The sequence below is a fragment of the Gracilinanus agilis genome, chromosome 4, assembly GCF_016433145.1.
Source record: "Gracilinanus agilis isolate LMUSP501 chromosome 4, AgileGrace, whole genome shotgun sequence".
NCBI lineage: Eukaryota > Metazoa > Chordata > Mammalia > Didelphimorphia > Didelphidae > Gracilinanus > Gracilinanus agilis.
The window spans coordinates 123779478-123804331 of record NC_058133.1 but is presented as its reverse complement, the minus strand read 5'-3'; the positions used below and the strand labels follow the sequence as shown (position 1 = coordinate 123804331).

At 33.2% G+C, this 24854-nt stretch overlaps 1 protein-coding gene across 7 annotated transcripts in view; it reads left to right on the top strand.

The window, feature by feature from the left end:
• ESRRG (estrogen related receptor gamma) overlaps nt 1-24854 on the top strand; it is a 584537-nt gene that overhangs the window by 473276 nt on the left and 86407 nt on the right. For all 7 annotated transcript variants that reach the window (XM_044674415.1, XM_044674416.1, XM_044674412.1 and 4 more), the window contains one exon: nt 955-1071. In XM_044674415.1, the coding sequence (XP_044530350.1) occupies nt 955-1071 (117 nt within the window). The remainder of the gene's footprint in view (nt 1-954; nt 1072-24854) is intronic.

The window sequence follows — 24854 nt, the reverse complement described above, 5'->3', positions numbered from 1 at the left end:
TTAAAGTGAGTGTGAAAATAACAGAACATAAGAGCTATAGAACACAATATCAATAAATCTATTAGAGTTAAGAAAACAAGTGCTATTTAAGATTTGTGTGAGGAGATTTTTATGGATGCTTACTACATAGATATTTCATCTGGTTCAAATTTTCATATAGGACTGTATTTTAAACTTAAAATATAATAAGAGTAAATAAAATCCAAGTAATAAAAAATTTAACTTCCTAACCTTTTATTTTTATATTTAAATTTGTTATCAATTGGGACATTTTGCCTAGATTTACTTGTAAGTTCATAAAAGGTCCACTTATAAGTTGTATAGGCATGAATTTAGGTTTGGAAAAGGTATATCTGAAGACATCTAATCCAACCCCCTTATTTTCAAAAAGCATTATTGTGCCCCCCTCTAAGAATCTACTTAATTCCCAAACAGTCTTGTTTACTTCACCAGCAATATAAGAATAATTCATCTATTTTCAATGACCAGAAATCTAAACCAAAGCAACAATAATATAATAGGAATATCACATAGCTTTAGCTAAATAAATATACACATATACACTTAACCATATAAAAACAATGTTTTAAAAGGAACATTGTCTACTTCAAGATTTTGCATGGGGGTAGGGCTAAGAGACCTTGCATGGAGGTAGTGAAAATATTAATTAATGTCATCAAGCTTCTCCTTGTATCTCTTCCCTTTCCCCAACCTCCATTTTATTTAGTTCAGATTTCAGAACCAACATGGATCTTAATGTTTCTGTGCCATTTATTTCTTTTTTCCTCTCACGTTGCTTCTTAATGAATTTTTTTGTGGCCTTAGAATTGGCTTTGATTTTGTATGAGCTGTTTTGCTTTGCTTTGTTTTTGTTGGCATTTCCCTGGCTATATTGAAGTTTTTGCCCACAAAATTTTGACTCATGACTTCTTTTGTCCCTTCACTGTTTTGTAGGTAATATAGAATACAGCTGTCCAGCCACAAATGAATGTGAAATCACAAAGCGCAGACGCAAATCCTGCCAGGCCTGCCGTTTCATGAAATGCCTAAAGGTTGGCATGCTGAAGGAAGGTAAGACTTTTTTCATCCCACAGCTCTACATTTTTACTCAAAACGGTAAGTATAGCACAGTTAACAACATTTTAGCTTTCATGAGAACCAGAAGAAACAGTGTAGTGGTAAGTATAAATGTGATAGTGGGGGGGAAATAAATAAAATCTTCTCCTTTACTCTTGAATATTTTGGCAGCATGTAGCTAAAGTTTTTTACCTCCAAGGAAGATGCCAAGTAAGATACTTGGGATGATACACACACAGAAACCTCAAGATACACTTCACTGATTCTGATGATTTTCAGTTTATAATTTCCANGCTTACAAGTTTAATATAAGAAGATAAAATGGAAATTACATTATTGAAATGTAGCCAAATATTTTTGCCATTATTGATATTCCATAAAATATATGGATATAGTCTCAATGCCCCATACCTATTGAGAAAAGTTATATTATTACAATTTTTGTTACCATTATGCTTCCTCTTTAACCCACAAATATAAATATTTTAACTTAAGTTTACTTTTGGAAAGAATGGCTTATATGCTACATAAGAAGGAATTTCCTTGAAAACATTTAATTTTTTTCCAATTGTTTTTATGTCTCAGAATTTTCCTACTCATTAACCATTCAAATTTAGCCCAACTGACTTACAGAAACATAAAGATTTTTCCTCCAGGCTGTTCATTTTTTTTTTAGTCTAATTTTAGATATATATGTGGGTTACTTAAATATGGAGATAACATTAATCTTTTAGTAGCAACAAGTGATAGCTGTGGCTAAGGCCAGTAACTTAACATTCTTGAAATCAAAATAATGTAGCTGATCATGAGTCATACTGTATGTGTTTATCACTGGACATTAAACCTAACCTGAATTCACTTTCAATTTGCTAAATGATGCTTTTCCCCATTTTTTTAAAAAGAAGACAGAACATAAATTAAAGATGGTTTATTTCCTTTAACTGTGATTAACTTTTAAGATTAGGAAGATTATTCACAAAATTTATGCCATGGTGCTCTTCCCATCCTATTAAGAAAATTAGCAGGCTTTTTGGTTTTGGTTTTTACACAATGTAACTACTTGAGTTTTACGTTTTACATCACATAGCCTTTAGTTTATGCTTTATAAATAGTTACAGCTATATATAATCTAAAACTTAGTTCTTTTGCTAATGATATTCTTAAATGGTGGTTGATTCCTATAACATCAATTCATATATGCTTAATTTACATTGCTTCAGAAGTTATTTGGACAATATAATATAACTTAGCATCATTAATTAGATTTTGGCAGATTGTTAGGGTACAGGAAGGAAAGTATTAAATGATATCCAATAGCTTAAAATGAAAGAGAATAGATAGTTCTTGTATTATGGGAAAAAAATGTTATTTGGGAGGTACAATTACAATGGTTTTCTTTGGAAAGTTCTCCTTGTGAAGTGGAATGTATTGTATAACTTTTTTAAAAAGCAAAAACTTGAGTGACAAGATTTTTTGGAAGGGAAGAATAGTTTGTTTTATTTCAGGTAATATTTATGGACAATTTATTCTCATATTGGAAACAGGAAATATTTTAAAATTAAAATGCCTGTACCTTGGTGTTTCCTCCTTTCCATGTTTACAGCCAAACATGAAAACCTACCCAATATTCCATTTGCTTCTACTGGATAATCTTCATTAAAAAGCAAGAAAAAGGTGATGGTGGGGAAGGCAGGAAAAGGAGGGAAAGAGATCAGTTCATTGGCTTGTGCCAACCTATAAAATCAGAAAAAAGCCTCTATAAAAACCACAAAACAAAAAATTGCCATTTAGAACTCAGAAAAAAAGTAATCTATTTACAACATGGGCCAGTTGGCTCTCCTCAGTGACCACTATTACAATAGGACACCAGAGGGGCAGATCCACAAATAAATTCTAACAGATTTCCATTTTTAAACAATTGGAAGAGAAAATAAGAAAGAAAATGGCAGATTTACCTATCTGGTTTTTGAGTTGGATACATTAGCTCAGTGGCAAGATTCAATAAACCTAGGTGCCCTGGATCCTCCTCTCCTTCCCCCACCCCCTCACCCCACCTTCCCCCCAAAAAGAATGATAGTATTCACTCTTTTATTCTTCATCGATTAATTAAGACCATAACGTTAACTGCTTATTTTATCATCACCGTGTGTTATGTTTTCAGTGACTACAGATGTCCCTCCAACTTCTATAAGTTCTCACGATAATTTAAAAATGGAAAGAAAAAGAAATATGGCCAATGCTGGCTAATTTTGACAGTGGGAACCCAGGGGGGAATCATGTGTAGTCATCAGCTGTAGCAGACACTTCAGATGGGCTGCTGACAGAAGAGGCTGATGACCCCAGGGTTTCCCCTCCTTCTCTTGGGGGTGAAGTGCCTTCATAAGCCAAATACGTGACCTTCATGACATCTGAGGCTACTGCTAAGTCCCTGCCTTTAATAGGCAAGGTTGAGAGTTTATGCCGGAGCCTGTTGGTCATGTTTTCTTTTTTTACTGTGGGTAACAATGGGGTGATGACAGGTCATGAAGCTTGGACAGGATATAAGGTCTATCATGATGAAGGATAGATTAGTGTACATCACAGTACAACTTGCCAAGTATGGAGGAAGCTTTTATGTTCGCAGTGGACTCTTCTGAAAGATTAGACTTGGAAACTGATTGGCAGACTAATGTGTTTCTGTAAACAAATCAGTTACATTCCATTCATAAAGTTGGGGGAAAATATTTTTCAATTAAAATATTATGCCTATTAAATAAGATGTACTTTTGGTAGAAGAGTCAGCAGAGAAGCAAGTAACAGAACAGAAATGGACAAAATATAAAAACTTCTGTGGAATTTTTTGTTCTCAGATTACTTATAAAATTACTAAGGTAACTATTAAATTATTTTCCTCCCTATAAATTGGCATTTTACCATCTCTAGCAGACAAAAGTGTTTGGGGAAAATCTTTATCTTCTTTGAAGAAGAAACTAAGTTCTCCTTCTAAAATAACCAAAAAATTGAGTATCAAATAGACAAGAACCAGCTTCCTCAACACATTGTTTATCTTCAAAAATAGCTCTCTGAATCTATTTGTTATCTTTCCCCTTCAAGCACCAACCCACCTACATGGATTGAATTTTTATACATTTTTGGCTTTTCTGAGAAGGTTTATAAAATATAAACTCATGATCACCTTTGATAATACATCTTTTGTAAGTGTTCAGTCTTTCTCAATTCTCCTTCTTTAATGATGTAACAGTTTTGCATTTTACTTGGCAATAGTTCCAACTTCTTTAAACTAAGATGTTATATTCACTTTGCTGTTTATGCTTCAGTACCTTATTAAATTCACCAGTTAAACAGAAAATGCAGTATAAATACGTTTCATGAGTCATTTAAGGATTCAGCCAAGAGACATTATAATTGACTTTTGAGTCCATTTTTAGAGCAAACTCTTTCAATACTCTTCTCAACAGGAACACTTCCCCCTGTACTAGAACTGACAAGACTATATGCATTACTTTATTTTGATACTGACATTTAAACAATAAAATAAAGCCATTTAAAACAAATAGTAGTGCTTTAAGTGTCTGGGCTGTCAAGATATCAAATTATATAACTTGGAAAAAATCAGAATTCATTGTTAATGGTATGCACTTAACACAAAGGGTCGCTGGAGTACTCACCAGATATATATTCAGCTACCATGTTGGAGCTAACAGGCTCTATTCCTTTAGATAGAATTGACTATATTCACTTAAATGGACTTGACTCTAGTACAATCACTGTATTCAAATGTCAAAAAAAAGAGAAAGAGGATGTCACAGAGGGTCACAAATTATGTTGGATTTTGACAGATTGTAGCCTTGCTTTACAAGAGCAGTAACATCTCATTTGTCACCGTTTGATCTGTAAGTGCGGGAATGGGAGCGGAAGGCCCTCCATCTCCGCCGCAATTTAATCGCTCTGAGGCCGACTGTGGCTTCGAGTGCCACCTGCCCATGCACCGCACTGCTGATCTGTTTTAATTTAATCGTCCGTCAGCTGGGATGAAAGCATAAATTGTTTCCCTTTGATCTGCAAATGGTGTGTTTTTGTAAAGCAGGGTGTGGAATCAGGGAGATCAGATTCTCAATTTAGTGTACCCTGTACAACGTAGGCTTGTAAAGACCCCAAAGTGATGTTTTCCTAGAGTTGTAAACCAATGAGTTATTCTCTCTAATACCTTGATGTGAAATCCTGTTTGTGATTGGAGATGAGGGAGAAGGACTAAGAATACCCACAAAAAAAGAGTAAAAACTTAATCACTTTTTTTTTTAAACTATCTTGATCAATAAAGTACTTTCTTGGCAACTAAAGAAACCTGGAAGGGGGGCTGCAAATTACTACCATCTTCCTTTTTATGAAAGTGTCTTGCTATTGATCCCTGGTTTTTGGCTAAATCTATGGAACTTTCAAAGAAATTATTTTATGTCACTACTCTGAGGAATTAACAAGATCCTTAAATAAAATGTAAAGGGAAGATATTAAGTGTTAGGCACACATATGCTCACAATCACAATGGCATACAATCTAAATAAGGTGAACAATATCATGATAATATATAGTGAAGATGATGCCAAAGGAGTAATTTTGAATTTTTAACATAATTTTTGGAAGTTTCTTTGCCCCACCATTTTATGGATATATAACTGATTCAATTACATCTAAAAGTGATTTTGTGGTTTTAGAGTGGCCAGAATACAGCGCATTAATTAGGATTTTCAAAAATGAATTCAGTTTTGATTGTTTTCAACAGAATAATAGTTCAAAGGAATGTGTGTGATACTTCATTAACATTTTTAGAAATGTTTTATTTGTTATATAAAAATCATTTGGAGGTATATTTTCTTTATTTTATTGTGAATATGTTAATATTATCTTAAAATTGGAGACTAAAATGGATAGATTTAGGACAATCCTTCTATAGCCCTACAAACTTTAGAAATTTCCAAAAGATCCCCTAATCCATGGAGAAAAAGAACTTCATTAATTCATACAAAAATCTTAGCATCCTTTAAAATCCTTCACAAAAGACAAGTCCTTAAGATACAATAAAAAAATTCATATTTTCCTCTGAAAAATCAAAATAATTCTACATGGTCACTAGCCCTAAAAAATCATAAACAGAACAGAAGACTCCAAAGACTAGTTGAATCTTGCTGTTTATTCCTGGACCACGTATTTAGTTGGCTTTTCCCTTCTATAATTCCCATTAATGGCTTTCTTAAGAAGTATTTGCATAGGAATCACAAAGGTGCTATAGCTCCTTCCATTTATTAGCTTATTCCACTGTGCTGCCGAAAGCTCAGAAGCAAACATCTAAGAGCTTTTAAGTTTAATAATCTGCACAGAGCTGCTTGATTCGATTGTGCATTGTGGAAGGAGCTAAACTTAACAAGAGACAAAAGTATAAATAAAGTTTGTGAATTTGACATTAGGTGTTTTTGTGATTTAAATCCAGGTTTAGGGATAGGTCTGGGTATATGAATTAAATGATGTAAGTGGGCTACAACTCCTCCTTCATCCCAATGTAGGCTGGCAGCTTCTAAAACTTTTTAAGTTAGTGTGGCAATGAGAGTGAGTTTTGTCCACAATGAGCATCTTTCAGGTAGTTATTTGAACTCAGCTCATCCTGATTCTGAGACCAACTTCCTATTCATGAAAGCATTACCTTTTTCAGTCTACTTGTATTATGTTCTTTGTGGAATGTAGCCCTTATCTTTAGACTTTATTGCCCTCATTTGGGTCAAATAGTACCATAGGCAAAAATGCATCAACAAAAAGGGGATTGGCAGGCAGCAGGAAAGCAGAAGTAATAGAAAGCATAAGTAGACAAAATGAGAGGAAAGTAGGGAGAAGGATAGAAAATACTGAATCCATCTTGAGAAGGGTTGAATTGTCACCACTAATGACATCATTTGTCATTTGGTTTTCATTCTTATCTTTTATTTCCTGTTTTGGTTAGGACTTATTTTCTTTTTCTTAATTTCTTGGTACCAAGGAGAAATGTAGAAATAAGGCTAAAGTTTCTTCCAGTTTTCTTTGATTGCAAGCTCCTTCAGGACAGAGAATGTTCCTGCACAGACCCCTTGTAATTTCATATTATATACATGTGTATATGTGTGTGTGTATAAATTTCATATAAAACATATTGTGTTTAATGGTCCCATCAGTGTAGGTGCCTGATTAATTCATAGAAACAATGAAAAGTTAATTTGATTTTCTTCTTTACACAACCCTAAAATACTCTGATTTTTTTTTTCTGGTTGTTGATTTTGATTTAGTCCAAATAAACCTCAGAAATACTAGATTTCCTTCTGCTCTAATGATAAATTTGGTCAAGACAGAGGTTACTTATGTATAGATAGCTCTCATGAAAAATTGATGCTGCCTTATCATAGAGGAAGGTTCACTCTTTAAAAGATGGCTTGGCATTGGTGCATAACATATTAGAAGATTTCATAACTATTTGCTTTATGTGAGGAGTTTGTTTTCGATATTGAAGCATTTTGTCAATACTAGTTTAGAGGAGCTGGATAGGTCAACAGCACTTTTGTACACTAAGTGTAAAACCTTATATCAACTATTTAAAGAGAGAGATGGTAGCCCTTGCCCCTGGAGGATTTCTTTACGAATTGTTCTTTTGAAAATTCTCTAACTACCACTTTGATCTAATTAAAACTATTTTGATACAGTCTGTAACAGCTAAGGATGAATATTATTTGCAGAGGGAAAAGTGGGACATTCTGAGCCTCAGTTTTACTCACTGGTACAATGTAGATAATAAATACTACAATTCCTGACTCAAAGCTTGGTTGTGAAGGTGAGATCACATACATAAACTCCTCTATCCTTATTTACATTGCTATTTAAATGTCCATTATCATTATTTTTGAACCCAAAGGAAACAAAATTTGAACATTTCTCTTGGTGCCCACTACTCTAAAATACTGAAAATCACTAACTTGAGCATAACTAAATGTTAAAGTTTCAGCTTTTTGAAAATCATGTCCTTACTTTGATTACTTTTGTCATTGTTTTCTTTGCCTGGTATAATTGATTTATACTTTTTAAACACTTAAAAATGATATAGTGAGTAAACGGATAAAGACTTGAACCTTTTGAAACACTGGCAGTGATCATGTTATATATCATGCCTTAAATGTTAAAACTACATTTAAATAATAATAAAATGTATAAAATTCAAACCGACAGTCACCATTTTAATTTGTATGTATTTTCTATTTAAATCCTCCTCTTTTTTCAACCCTTAATGATGAGGATTCTGAGAAGAATTGCAACTATACATAAGTACAATAGTGATGCTTTTCCCATTTTTTTCCACAAGATTATTTTAAAAGGTCATATGGACTTAGAATTAATGTCTCTATCAAGGATTTCTGGTTTAATTAATAGTGAATCTATTTCTGTGAATGAAAACCTTGGGGATGCTTCTTTATATTCTTTTATGATTTGACACAGAAATAAATAACCTATTTACTTTCCATTCTTGTAACATGTAAAGTAACAAGAAACAGTGTTGTGAGATTGTTATCTATTGATGCTTCTCAGAAACTATGACTAAAAGTAGACACTATCTTTAGGCCAGCTTAGGGCATGACCATTTCAAACCATTTTCTGATATAAAGATGATTACAGCATTGTGGTTTCATAGAGACAGTGTGAAAAATTGTTTTAAAGTATAAACATCAGTATTTTAACTGCCCCTGCTCTTCTACTCCTTCCACTGATGTGTTCACATATATTATGTCCAGAACAACTTGTGGGCATGTTAGAGCTTAAGTCTATCCATACCAAGAAAATAGTACATTCTTTGCCAAAGACAATGGTTTTACTGTGATACAGAAAAGAAAATTGGGGTGTGGGGGAAATATACCAGACCCAGGTATAGATTAAAACTTGTGTATAACTTGGACTTCTTTGTTAAATAGAAAGGGTAGACATTTGTCTTAATCATATATAAATATTTCCCCATATTTTCTAAAATAATTTTTTCCTGCTTCATTCATTATAGACATTCTTTGGTCACTTCTGTTAATGTTATTTCTGTTAATGAATTTTGCAAAGGATCTTGAAGCACTTATATATTGTTGCTTCTAAAAATGGTCTTTCCAGTTAGGAAGATGGTTTTGGCACTAGGTGACAAATTAACACTGCTTCGACACTGCTCTGAAAGCTTAAAATTGACCTAAGACTATTGAGGCACCCTCCATGGTACTGTATTGTTTTGGAGTGAGTACACCTTAAAGCACTGGGACAGATTATATTATGATTTGTTGAATCTGAGGCAGGTCCTATGATATCTAAAAATATCTTCCCTTTCTATTTAGACTGAGGAAATCTGTGTATTAGCTTCCCCGAAAGAAGACTAAAATTGGTTTATGACCTGAATGTCTATATAAAATATTTGCACAAAATGAAATAGACCCAGGGCAACTATGGTTGTATCAAAGGTGCATTTTTTTTCCCTTGAGAGAACTTTTTTTTTTTTTAATCTGCTCGGTTTTCTTTTTAAAGCAATAAAAAGATAATATTTTAGTTGATAAAAGATGCAAACATGGCTTCATTGGTTTTCCAAATTCAAATTAAAAGAATAAATATTTCATCAGTGATCCTAATTAAAGATTGGTCAAAGATTTGTCTATGTCTCATATAACAAATACCAATCAGAACTGATTAAGAGAAGTAACATTTATTGGACTACACTGTTGTAGAAGAGCTTGATTAATATGAAGTCCATTTCAGTAGGTAATGGATATTTTATTATGACCGGATTTTAATACAGCATTATCTTTTTTTACCACCTGCTATGATAGCACTCTGTACTTATCTTCTAACTTGGTGAAAATGTATTTGCAAGAAATTAAAATGTGAATTGTTTTTTTGGCAAAGGGATTGCATCAGATTTGTACATAACTATGATCTTTGTACTATTTTTTAAAAATAAACATACTTTTGAAAAATGCATACGATGATTAAGATGATTATGATTATGCACACTGATTATGGGATCATTATCAAATCATAAATTTAGAGCTAGAAGGGACCTTAGATGGCATCGAGTTTAACCTCTTCTTGTTAACAGTTGAAGAAACTGAGACTTATGGAGGTGATATGACTTGTAAAAGTCGTAAATGTCTGAAGTTGCTTTTTAGTCCAGGCTTTCCTAACTCCTGTGCTCTCTCCATTGTGCTGCCACCCTCACTTCATATGTGAAGTAATACTTTGTAATGTGTCATTAGAGTCAATCTTTCCATATGGATGAGATTCCCTGCTATGCCAAGTTTAGGATTATTCTTTTGTACTGATCCACAGTTATCATAAAACTTTCAGAATTATTCTGAACTCAATAATTATTTTCTTTCCCTTCAATATAACACATAGTACTTGAATATAGTGTTTGGGGATGAGAAATGTGTTTTATGTATTTCTTTTTCTTGTATCAAGTTTATAATTCAATCCCTATCAGTTACCAACCTTCTAGGCCACCTTATTAAAATGTGTCTCTTCCCTTTTCCATACTTGCTTAATATTGAAAACAGAATTTCACATTACATTTGTAAGCATTTCATTTACATCTTAGTCATTTTGGGAGGAGATAGTGAAAAAAAATCTTGAATAGACTTCTCACCACCATCCTCGATATTGATCTTATTTTTTGAATAGTTTATAAGTTAATCTGCTGGAGAGATATTCCTTCCCCCCTTCTAAACCTCTCTCTCCCCCCCCCCCCCATATAAAACAGGTTGACAGGAAAAACAGGAATAATTATGCTCATACTTTATCATCTGGACCCTTAGCATCCATTGTTTTATAGGATACCCATACATCTCAATCAATGTTTTTATTTTCATTTTTAGGCTTTAATTTCACAACAGTTAAGCTCTTAGGCCTTGGGGAAATTTATCTGTCTGTGATAAGGGCAGAAGAGCAGTTGTTTATACACTGCCTAGTTTACCAGAATTCAAAACAATAGCAGTCCTTTACATTTTTATAAGGACAATAAAACCATTATGGATTCAGTGCTTTTATTATAAAAGAGTCTCTTCTGTGGACAGCCTTTTTTCAAAGAATTCCTTAGAAGATCTAGAGATCTATCTGAATTTATCTCAAGATAAATTACCTTTCTGTGTTACCCAGATGAAAATTCTGGAGTACCTTAGCATCTTCTTCCTCCCCCCACTGTCATCGTTGTACTGCTTATTCCTATACACACATGCCTATTAACAGCTGTTTTTGCTAGCAAATATACTAAACAACAAGCAGTTAAAATAATTCTTGAACTGACCTATTCACACTCTCCTTTCTCCAGCTCTCTCTTTCTGTGTATGTGTTACTTACCAGGTACATTAAAATTCACATTTAAATTTCAAATGAGCTAAATACACCATTGCTTTCAAATAAGTGACTGATTTTTGTTCCTCTCATGTTATATTAATATTAATATCATGGAATCTTCTGCACCTTCACTTTACTTGCTTGACTATCTGATAATTGGGTTGGGTGGGAGTACCAGGGGTCATCTTGTTTAGCTTATCTCTGCAAGAGCAAGAGTAGCCAATAATAAGGAAAAGTAGCAATAAAATTGTTGGGGGGGGGGATTGAAAAGAAGATTTAATCTAGCTCCAATTTGAAACATATCCCAGAGAATCCATGGAGAAAAAGATAAAGTGTGACTATGAGTAAGTTAACTAAACACATTACAGTGTGTGAGAGCAAATGGAGTTAGTCCATTGTACATGTTTAATTTCCTATTAGTCCCTGGCGTTTACTACCACATCTGAGTTGGGGCATCTGTAAATTCAGTTAAATACAGTGCATTGTCTAAACGTATCACAGCTCCAATCAGTCACCCTCACTGCTGATAAGAAGCCTCTTGTATTATTGAATCTACAATGGGGAGGTTCTGCAGGCACCAAGATAACAGCTAGGTATTTCACTTTTAAGTATGATAAAAAAAATTTTTTTTAAAAGAACACGCTAGCTGCTTGCCTTTGCTGTTACAACTCTTGACATTTATTACCACTCTCTGATTTGTTTTATACTACTGATGTGAATTTGGTTTTATGTGCATTATATCTTTCATTTTAACCTAAAGTCTGTATCTCAAAAGTGAAAAGAGAAAGGAGAGAGAATGCATAGAGGAGAGAGAATACAACCCAAATCATCAGGAACAAAAAATTCTATTTTCATGTTATTACAAAGATAGGAAGAGCTTCTTCAGAGCCTTAAAAAAAGCCAGTAAATATACGCAATGGTTGTTTTTTTTATCCTACAAGATGGATCCATTGGATAGATCTCTTGAGCATTTTTTTAAGCCATATACTTCTCTTAAAAGTTTTAGTGAAGTGTTTATTAAGTTCTTTAGATGACCCATCCTCTTCAGATCACTTGGACACCACTAATCTAGAAGGGTAGCTTTTGTAGAATTTTTACATGTTTATCTGTATGTAGATATAGCTTTATATACTTATAGATGTAGATACAGATTCATACTCAAACACAGTTTTTTCATGTTTTGAAAACTTCTGTTTACCTGACAGATGATAATTCTTTATTTCTCCTTAAGTCTCTTCTACAGGATGTGTGTGTGCTGTGTCACTCTATGTGTGTGTTTTCTCTTTTCCTTTAAAATCATCTTTTAGTATGTCACTCTACAACATAGAATCCACTCGTTTACCAGTTTTATGCTTGATTTCTAATAAGAGTGATTTATTTCTTTTGAGAACTCCCCCATATGCCTAGTATTTACATATATGTGAAACTACAGCTAGGAAACACCTTCATTTGCTTTTATGAGTTTATTTTTCCTGTTTCCCCAACAGATGTTTTACTACAGCTGGTATTTGTTTAGTAAATTGCACTGTATGCCATAAAATTGTATTCAAATAAAATTAAGGATCTGACCAATACCCTTCCGGGCAAAAGAACAAAAATTTCCCATTCAATTTCTAATTCTATTTTCTAGGTATCTTTTTGTGCCTAGGTATGTGTCATGTTCCAATTTACATAAGACTGACAATGATAGGATAGGGATGGCACAACTTATATCTCTGATAGGATACTAATTTCTTTTTCCTCTTGTTTTCTAAGAGTGTTGATTGGCCAACCTCATTTGGGAATCTGAGACTTTTACAACCAAATTAAGATGACTAAATTTAAGGGTATTTTTGTTGTTGTTGTTTGTTTTTACTCACTCCAAAATTTTATTTAAAAGAACTTTTCTGGGGGATATTTGCATAAAGGCATATAATAAAATGAACTATCATTTTTATTTTTCAACAAGTTTTGAAGTCTAGAGATAGGAGGTTCTGGGTTCAAATGTCACCTCAGCTACTTCCAGGCTGACCTTGGGTGAATCACTTAACCGTCATTACTTAGGTCATGTTGCTCTTCTGCCTTGGAACATATACTTGCTATCAATCCGTACACAAAATTTAAAGATTAAAAAAAAAAAAAAAGAATTCTTTGGTTGCCTTTCCTAATTTTGTTTTTTAAAATATTGTTGAAGCCTTAAATTAAATGACTATACTAGCCAAACAAAACTTGAATGTTATCTTTTTAAATGCTTTACTATTTTAATTTGCAATTAAAAGTTCTTAAATTAAAAATGGAAAGCCTTTGTATATATTAATCCTATTTCATACTTATAGCACAGTGTATATGTTTTCAATTTTATGTTTCTAAAGCAAATCATTACTTCTTTTTAGAAGGAACATTAATTTTTTTTTCTTTATGGAAATGTGCCAGGTAGGTTTATCATACATAGAAGACATCTAGTTACATCTTTTTCTCTTTTAAGAAAAATTCTGTAAATTAAAAAAATTAATTAAAGAAAAGGATATATCTTTGTATATGTAGTTCTTTGTTGCTCAAGATAATCTTATCCCTGCTTTCTTATATCTTAAGAAGTTCTATCACTGTTAGGAAACTAAGATGTTTTAATCCCCTGGAACTATTTTTCTTCTTTTTTTTTTTCCTTTGTCCCAGAACATTTCCATCTCAGTGAATTGAAGAAGTGATTTTTAAAAAAAACCTCAATGCATTTTTCTAATGTTAGGGTACAGATTAAAGGAAGTATTGACTATCTACCACCACCACCCACCCAAAACACTGTGAGTTTCATTATTGGGCTCACTTATAATGGAAAGAGCACTGAATATGGTGTAATAACCCCTTAATCTCCCCATTTACACTTCTATGAAGATGGGTAAGACTCCTTTCTGGGTCTGTTTTTAACTCTGCAAAATGAAATTATTACATTAGGCAGTGTCTTATGTTAGGCAGCCATTGAGTCTATGATACTTTTATAACCTAAGTATATTGATGTTAATATCATTAGGTATATTACATTAACAAAATGCAAATGCTCAAAAGCATTTTATAATCTCAATAGCTTAGATCAGTTAGGAAAAGAGCTATTTACATGCCAGTATAGGATAATAAGAAAAAATGCTTTCAGAATTTCTACATGTGATGGAATGTTGAAGGAAATGGATATTTTAATTGGGAAAAACATGCTGGAGTAGGTGGGACCTGAATTTAATTGGAAAAATGGAAGAAAAATATAAATGAAGCAGAGTAAATCAAAGTTTATATGCATGTGCGTGCATATACAAACTTATACAATTTTCAGAATCTTTGAATCACTCCAATTTTATAGCACAATGAAAACTTGTTTTAGTAAAAAATTCCATGTCATTATATTGCTTATATTAAAATGCTAGAAGGGCTTGTAGAACATTGAAGTAGATAGAAGGATAGATAGGTAGGTAGATAGATAGATAGATAGATAGATAGATAGATAGATAGATAGATAGATAGATAGATAGATAGATAGATAGATAGATAGTCATTCATTCAGACTGACAGCTAACTAGATAGCTCTGATTCTAGTTCTTTTTGCCTCATTGTTCATTTTTATGCACAAGAACATTTTATGAATTCTATCTTCTCAGCTACAAAGGTATTTATAATTGCCCTCTAGTTTTATGTCTCAGAAGCTTTAGTTATACCTACTGTAACTGAGATATCCTTTCAACCTAAGAATGTTAACTATTTTTTACTGTTGAATAATTCTTAGCTGTGAGAAAGGAATTATAGTTCACTTTTATCACCTGCCCCTATAGTTGCCATAAAGATCTCTCATGTCCATAGTCCATCCCTAAACTCTCTAATTAGTAGGAAAGAAAAGTTGAACTAATCTTTGATAAATTGTTACATCATATATAAAATCATTTCATCAGACTAACATGTTTGAAATTAAGGGTTAAGATTAATTCAGACACTTCTGAATTGTCTTCTGCAACAATACAGCGTAGTATTCTAGATAAATTATAATAGAACAGAAACTACCACAATTTGACTTTATATCTTAGTACTAGTAAGTTCTTTTGATATTTCTGTATCTCCTTAAAATTGTGGGTCATCATCCCATCTGCATCTTGTGAGGTAGATAGATGGATGGATAGATGGATAGTTAATAATTACTCGTCAGTCACTGTATTAAGGGTTGAGAATACAAAGGCAGTATATGCAAAATGAAAGACAGTCTTTGCCCTTAAGAAACTCACATTCTTAAGTGAAAAGACAATATATAATAAGGAGCTAAATAAGGAGGAAAAGATATAGAATAAGGAAGGGCAGTGTAGAGAAGTAACCAGTATTCTGAGGAGTCATGTGCTTAAATGGGTTTAAAGAGAGCATGGCTGGTGTGGGTGCTCTCTCAAATGGAAATTCAGGGAAGAAACTCATTAATTGTAGGAGGACATAGAGTTGTTGCCAATATAAAAAGCTGATGGAGTAACTAGATAATTCATTTGCAGGGTCTTAGACCATGTAGAAGGCAGTAGGAGCCAACTTTTCATAAAGCTGCAGGTATAGTCTCCTGGTAATCTGAGATTAGTGTTGCATCCAACAAATGTGGGATTGTGCTCCCTGGCAAACAAAAAGAGGAGAGGAAGTGGAAAATGAAGAGCAGGTATTTGATATACTTAATATTGCTTCCCACCTCTCAGCTACAGTTGGCTGTGACAGTATTAATGATAGAGATACAAGTGGACATTGTGCATCTGGCTCTATGAAGGCTATTTGTCCTCACTAGCATCCCATACCTCCTCAGTGTTTCTTATGATGATTAATCACACAATGAATCCAGGCATTCTTCTATTTGTTCCATCAAAGTTTCTGTAGGTGGATGTGGGACAACAGGAAAAATCATAAAAAGAACAACTTAGTACAAAGCCCAGAAAATCTTAGTATACTAATTCATACCTGTAATATCCCCCTACAATATATTGTCTTTTTGCCTTGAATTGTTTTTTTTTTACTTTAACCACCAAGCCCAGTAGTTCTTATTGAAATCTTTTAAGGAATATTAATAAAATACTAATTGGCTTTCACCCTGCAAGTTCAACTTAAAATTATATCATAGGTTATGAGATTACATAGTTTATTTTTTCTGGAAATTTCCCTGCTACTTCACCACTTATGCATTCCATATTTCTAGCTCAGTGAGTTGACTGTCAATATAAAAAGCCTTATTCTCCACATGTAGGGTAAAGGAATAAGTTTTTATGTAGTCCTCTATTTGAACTTCACTTAACAGAAGGGCTCAAAATGATGCTTCTTTCTAGCCTCTTTCCTGCCACCTGGGGGTATGAATGAAGTTGCATTTGGGATGGAAGTATGAATATTTGTATTATATTCTATCCTAGAAAGATATTTTTCTTCCTTTGGACAGATTTTTAAGTTCTATGCAAAGCATTTACTTAACAAACTACCTGAGTTAGATTCAAAGAAATGATTTAAGATACACTGAGACAATTTCTGTCCCCTACATCCCTACCGCAATTATCCCATGCCATTTTGTACAATCCCTCTCTCTTATTTTCCAATACCTTTTTTATAGTTTGTGCCTATAAGGACAAAGGAATTGGATGAATATTGGGATATAAAACAAGATACAACTTATGTCTTACATCACGGTTATATTTCATGAGACATGTCCTTGTTAAAACAAAAAAGCATGTAATCAAAGGCTAATTACACTCCTTGTTACTTATGGTTACTCCTGATATACACAAATTGTAAAAAGATATGACAGACTGAAATCTAGAGGATAAATAAGTTTCTCTGTTCTATAGATATGAGTTTTTGTTATATATATGAGTCACAAATATCCTACATTTCTTGAGAAGAAGAAGAAGTTAATTTTTAAAATGATTACATATTTAGCACAAAGTTTCTCCCTAATTAGTTACTACATCTCCTTTAATGGCTTCAACTTGCAGAGAATAGATCTTGGCATAGTGCATTCTTTCACGGTTTAGGTTTTGTTAACAGAGGCGATTAGTGTATGTATGCTTTCCTAATCCCCCTTTGGCTGTGGTGCATCTCGAATCTTACCAGCTTTAATTAACAGAGAAATTCTCATATTATTTTGGTACACTGATTACAGGCAACGACTAAGTGGAAGCCAGTTTGGTATCCCAAGAGATTTCAGTGTTAAAAATGCATAGGGTTCCTTTTTTTCCCCTTATTCCATGAACTCTAGATAAGCAGCAGGCCTGAGCTAGATTTCATTACTAGCACGCACTCTTCATGGTCATCTTTTAATATTTGAAAGGATCATTTGTTAACTGGAAATGGTCAATTTTTTTTTCTTTGGCTTTTGAAATATAATTTTCAATTTTTAATTTGATTCATTTAGATGAAATCATTAATCAGGGTTGAAACTGAGTTAATTTTCTGGAAAATAAATGAGGTTGTTAGAATGAACATTATTAAGTGGGCTCTTTGTAAGAAATGGATAATAGCTGAAAATATGGAATACTTCAAGACTATAGTAGTTGGGTAAAAAATCGAAAAAGGATTCTTTTCCTCATTATGTGGAATGATTTATTTTATTAAGGTTAGATCTGTGGATTTTCAGTGTTACCCATAGGAAACAATCCATTAAATGCATTAGAAATTGTAAATAAATTGATTAAGTTTCCAAATACCAGTGTCTAAAATTGTATTTTTTGTATATTTGTTCACATTTTTTAGAAATGAAAAATGTCAAAGTTTCAGGACTCTTGTGAGTTTATATGAAAGCAGCTTTCACCATTTTTTTTCTCCCTTCCATGCAGAATTTAACATTAATCATTTTATCAAATATTTGATTTCCTCTTAATTTCTTTCCCTCCTCCAGTTAAAATGTATTTTTTCCTCTTTAAAAAGTCATAAAGAAAGAAAATCACTGTGTAACTTTTCAGAATTTCCTATCATCTTCAGGATCTAGTTATAACTAGATTTTTTCTTTTATTAATTAATAAATTATTATTTAGATTAATGTATGTGGTGTTCAAGAAGAATTATCACCTCTTGTGTGAAGGCTTGCTGAGCTTTTCATCCACCTTTGGTTTTTACCTTTCACCCAACATCACCTATGACTTCAAGGAGTTGTATCACACACAGTGGCAACATCATAGTAAAACTCACTTAGGGGGGCTAAAACAGCTTGAGGATAACCAGTAACCCCCAAACTTGTTGGTCGCTTATGAGATCTCTATTCCAAGCTTTTGAAGACTTCTAGCAGAATGCTCAAATGAAAACTTGTTTGTTCCAATGACCTAGAGCTTCATCAGGCATTTAAGATGCCTAGTTCATCCACTGCATCTCAGGGCATACCAATTATCCCAATTTTTCTTGTTACTGATCTTTGATAACTCTGGAAGAGAGAGTGAGGGTAATGACTTGATGCAACTTTGCCCCACTTAAATCCAATTCCTTGGCCAGTCAAGACATCACCCTAGGCTGTCATTGGCCCTCTTTGAAAAATGAAAGATGAGCAACAAAATTCATATCACACCAATGATTTATGAGTCACTGTTCTAGGTTTTGGAAATACATAGACTAAAAACATTCTGAACAGCAAAAAAAAAACAAAAAAAAACATGCTATTGGAAACTGAAGAATGAATGAATCATCCTAGATTGAAGATTTATAGAAGAATGAATTTAAGGAAGATGCAAAGTTCAAGTTATCAAGATATTTGGGCCTATGGAAGGGTATGAACCAGCAAGTAAAGTTAAGAAAATTAGTTAGTGGTCTATTAGTCTGTGGAGGAATTTCCATTTATAACACAAGTTACTATTTGTACTTCTTCCTTGATGCCACGTAGATATTTGTGCTTCCTAATAGACATTAGAACAAGTAGTTGAGATGAGGACTTTCTCTAGTGTAATTGTAATCAGGTTGGCAAGGAAAGGTAAGATTTTAAAGATCAGACTTAGAAAAATATGAGTTTAGCAACTTGTCATAATCTTCTTTTGACTCATACCTTTCTCCCCATAATCCAAACTTTTCAGCACGTGTGAGGGAGATTGGTAGTACCTTTAACAGTAATAGCAGATTTTTGTGAATGAACTAGTCTTGGGGAATAGAAGCTGAATGTTAGTTATAGACCTCTTTAGTTTAATGTCTTTATGAGACATCCCCAAGTTGAAAATTGAAGATAAAAGAGAAAATGGATGATGGAAGGTACAAGATATCACAATAAGGAGACTGGTAAAGAATTATTTCTGATGGAATAGGTGGAAGACTTTTCAGAAGGTCAGGGGAACAGGTCTTTTTTTCAACCTCTCTCACGCCCCCCCAGATTACATTTGAGATGCATGATCATTTGGTTAATGCTTGGTGGAAAAGGGCTAAGTTTTTTTTTTTTGTTGTTGTTGTTGTTGTTGTTTTTCAGTATGGATTGTTTTTTTTAGGATTCACAAATAATATTATGATCCTTGATCTCTGGGTATCTTCATTAAATTCACTCTTCACAAATCTTCAATCTAGAATGATTCATTCTTTGAATTCTGGTAACATGTTACTTTTTTTCCGCTCTTATGCAAGGATGTTTATAGTCAATGTATTTTCCAGTACTTAGAATAGTGACTTGCATAACATTGATGTGATCTGATAATCAAATAATGCCAGATTATGGTGGCTGGAATAAACTGGACGGTGGAAACAACACAGAGTAATTGTAATGGAGGTCATAAAACAGGCAACGTATGACAAAACCAGTGACTGACTTGCAAACCAAAGTTCTTCCTCTTTCTAACCTCAGTGTTTTTGTTAGAAACAGAAGAATCAATTAATGTTTAATTTTTTTCACCTTTTTTTCCTCTCTCCTCCTTTTCCACAATCAATGTGGTTTCATATTTTTTTGGATAAATCATTGAAGCAAGCATAGGGGGCAGGCACCTTTAATACTGTCTCTTGCATCTTGCTCTCAATCTCTCAACACTGATTTCAACTCTAGTATATAAAATCTACTTATCATTGACATAATAATTAAGCTTCTACCTGTTCTTAGCACTTTTAATATACCCTTCACTTCAATTCTGGATTAATATTCTTTATTTATAGAAGTGTTCATATCATTTCTCTTCAATAACTCTTCAGTAGTTTCTTGCTGCTTAAAGTATAAAGTTCAAACCCCTATACCTAGGAGTCAAGGCCTTATACAGTCTGTTAATGGCATTTTACTGATGAGGAAATTGAGCTTCATGAGGTTATGAATTACCCAAGGGCTGCTGTTCATTCTGCTTGATGTTTCTTCTTTTCTTTTTTTCTAGCTATATAAATTTTACCCTTCCTTTAAAGATCATTTCAAATGCCACTCTCCTATACCAAACCTTCCTTATTCCTATTCAAGTCAGTAATCTAGGTGGAATGTATGCACTTGGAATGGCACAGGAGACTTTAACCCCTTAAAGATCACATGCAGCTTAAACCTTTCTTAATTCCCTTTTATTGTTTTGTTTATCAATTGTTTGTGTATGCTCATATGGACTATAGATTCTATGAGGCTGGAATCATGTCTTATCTGACATACATCTTGGCCAGTGCTTAGTATAATGTTTTACATACAATGTGAATTTAATAAATGTTTGTTGACTTGAATCGAGTAAGATAGTTTTAGAATTTCAGTATGGATAAAGAGTTCAGAGAAGATAATTTCAGACTTTGGTATTAAATTAAGAGGATTTTTTTCAGTGGTAATAAAATCCAAGGTTTAGTCATAATGGCTTGTAGCTGAAATATAGTCAAGGTAAACATCTAAGGACTAGAATAGGACAAAAATTGTAAGGTTATAGGTTCTTTGAGTAATCAACCAGAATTATCAAGGAAGATAACAAAGAATAAAATGTAAAAGAGGATTGTAAATTTATGATGTCTATTATAGGTTTCTAATCCATGATTTTTTTGTTTTTTATTCAAAATAAATCTTCTGTTATTCTTGTTTGTATCTTTCTCTTATCTTTACATACCAGTCCAAGGGCATGCATAGATATTCCTGTCTACAAGAATCACAATTCATATATGCACGGTAATGACACACACCCTCTTATCTTCTTTCTTTCTTTACTCCCTCATTCCCTTCCTTTCCCTTCCCTAATGCTTCTTCCTTCCTTCCTTCCTTCCTTCCTTCCTTCCTTCCTTCCTTCCTTCCTTCCTCAATGCTTCTTCTTTCCTCCCTCTCTTTATTTTTCTCTCCTTTCTTCTACCCCTTACCTTGACTACATTATGACTTGGGGATTAAGAGATGAGAGGGTAATATTTTGATACATCTAGTCATAGATGCTTTCCCCTCTGAATTTAGAAAGAAATGAAAAGTGTTACTTTTGTGAGACCACATTCATTAATATTTCAATTATTATTTGTCTGGCACCTACTAGTATGTGCTCTGTTATGTTGATTTTTATTGTGGAAGGAAAGAAAATATAGCAGATGGGATGAAAACTAGCTTAACATTTTTTGGAAATGGAGCAGACTATGTTTCTCTAAATGGTTAACAGTTTTAACTTCCATCCCTACTATTATAGCCATCAAAAACAGCCAAAAAAATAAATATATTCTTAATTAACCTGTATCCTCCTGCCTTTTTGCAGAGAGCAACAAATCTGATACTAAGATTTGTATACCCATGATACTTTGGGTGCCACTGCCTAGAACCTGCCAGTTCATATTTGGCCCAAGTCATATTGTAGACAGATGCAAACATATGCCACTGATTGCAAAAAAATTAAATTTAGTTACTATTTGGACGAGAAAACCTAAGCTGCGATTCACTTATTTCTGAACTGACTGCATTGTGATGGGTTAGCCATCTGTCCCACATGTTAAATGTTCAGCCCAAGTGTTCTTGCTGGTATTGATATTGGCGATCAGTTTTGGCCAAAACAAATACTAATGTTTAGTGTCTACAAAGAAAATCATGTAGAGATAGCAATTTTATTACTTATTCAGTTTGTTCAAAAACTTTAAAAGAAAAATTAGGCTAGTGGTTGACTATAATGGCTCGGCAGCAAGTTCCTTATTCCTCATCAGACTTCTTAGTTCAATTTTAATCCCTTTCAAACCTCCTGCCCTGACTTTGAAGATAGCATGCCACCTCCTCACCCCCCAAAGGTCTGAAGCTGAGCACAGGCCCTTTTTGTTTTCACAAGCTGAAAATAAAGTGTTCGCATGAGCTCATTTACAGAGAGTGGAGTTGGCAGCCTTATCAGGAGAGGAGAAAGCAGCTCTGAAGATGAAAAGCTATCACTGTGACAGAAGTCTTTATTAGGTTGGGCAGTAATGGAATGTGGTGTGTACAGGATAAAGTGACCAATACCTAGAGCATTTAGGGAAAACTAGAACAGTAATCATGTTTTATGTTGTTCTTCATCTGGATTTCTCAGTATGCCAAGTGACCCTTGGGAAGTGCTACTTGTACAAGGTAGGAAAATGATGCAGAACACTATGGGAGACATGTTCTTCAGTGAAAGTAGAATTGCTGTTCATCTCTTATTATTCATTGTGTTCATACTTATAGGCATTATAAGTCAAAGGAACACATGAAATAAGGTATTTGCCTGCAATCTTCCTGCCCTATTGGGATGACTCAAGAGTTTTATAGTTTTATTTTCAAAAAGTGGTGCTTTTTTTGCCTCTGGTGAATAAAAATTGTTTATATTCTGAGTATTTTCTTATGCCACCATCATAGAGAATGCCCTACACTCAAGGATTTTGGCTGCCTTAATAAAATCATACTTTGTGCTTACAGGGGAAAAAAAAGTTGGTAAAAATCTTGGATCACACTTTGCTTTTTCACTTGTTTATGCTTAGACAGCTAACTAGTCTTTATGGAAAATTTCTTATCTCTTAAAATATAGATAAAGTGTCAAAGTGTAATAGAAATGTTGCTGTATTGTACATCTTTAACAAGTTGATATTTCAGGCATTTTAAACATGACATTTTATACTAATAGTTTATTTTAAAATATATTTAAAACTTAATTATCTGAAAACACTTCTTTTCATATATCTGTCTTATGGAAATTTACGCAATACATTTTAAAAGTTAATATATTTATATTACATTATGTTATATTAGTAAAATAGAATCTAATTACAATTGATTATGCTGGAATATAAAATTACGTAATAAAATTTTCCCTTTTCTCAGTATTTTTGCCTTGAGTTTTTTTTTTTATGAATACTTTAGCCATTTCTAAAGGAACTAAAAATAATGTGAAATGAGAGCTTCAGAATTATTATATGTTAGCTAAGGTTTTCTAAGTAATGTTATCAGCCTTTCAATACATGATAATTTTTGCCATAAACTTTTTTGAAAAAATATCTGCAATATAATGTCCTATCCAAATCAATGCCATCTTTCTGATTTTATTAAAATATATTATTAGTTAAACTATCATATATTCTGTCATTAATTGATAGTAAAAATAACTCCTTTCCTTTATGGAATAAAATGAGTTTTTGCTCTTCTACATGAACTCATGAACCTTTGACCATCTTTGCCCTTATACATAGATGGACTTTATAATCATCTCCACAGTATTTTTTGACATACAGAGAATGCTTCTGTGCCAGATTCTATCTCCCTCTTATATACCACAGTACTCACCATTAGAGATTTGTTTGGAAGTTGTGCAAAATAATTTTTTTTCTCTCTTCCACACAACTCCCAAATTAATATTCCTAAGGTTCAGGCCTAACAATCCCCTTCTGGGCATTTAATGCTCTTCACAATATAATTCCTACTCACTTTTCAAGACAGTTCTAGTCACTCTGCTTTACATACTCTTGTTAAATATCTATGGCGTGTTGCCATTGACTATTGGTTGAAGGACACTGCCCCAACAGGTAACTGGTGCACAGTTATATTATATGTACATTTAGTGATGACCAGTGAGAAGAAAGGCTCATCAGAGGACCAGAGAAAGCTTCATGGCAGAAATATCATTTCTGTTTAACTCTTACATAATTCAACAGGTGGAATAAGGATGTATTAAGAATAGAAAATAGTGTAAGTAAAGATTTATTTGGTGATAGCAAGTAGTTTCTCTTTTCCTGAAGCAAATTACATCCCTCAAACTTGTGATCCTGGGCAAGTCAACTAATGTTTTAACCTCCGTATTTTTAAATTTAAAATGGAAATCATAAAAGCACCTACTTCACAGAGTTATGAGAATCAAATGAGATAATAATAGCAACAATGATAAAAATACAAAGTACTTTATGCTTGTAGGCACTTTTTAGAAATTTTATTATATTTGATCTTCATTACAATTCTGGGTGGAGTTTCTCTTATTTTCCCCCATTTTATTGATGAGGAAACTGAAGCACACAGTGGTTAAGTGACTTATATAGGTTACCCAGTTATTAGGTTTCATAAGCCAAATTTC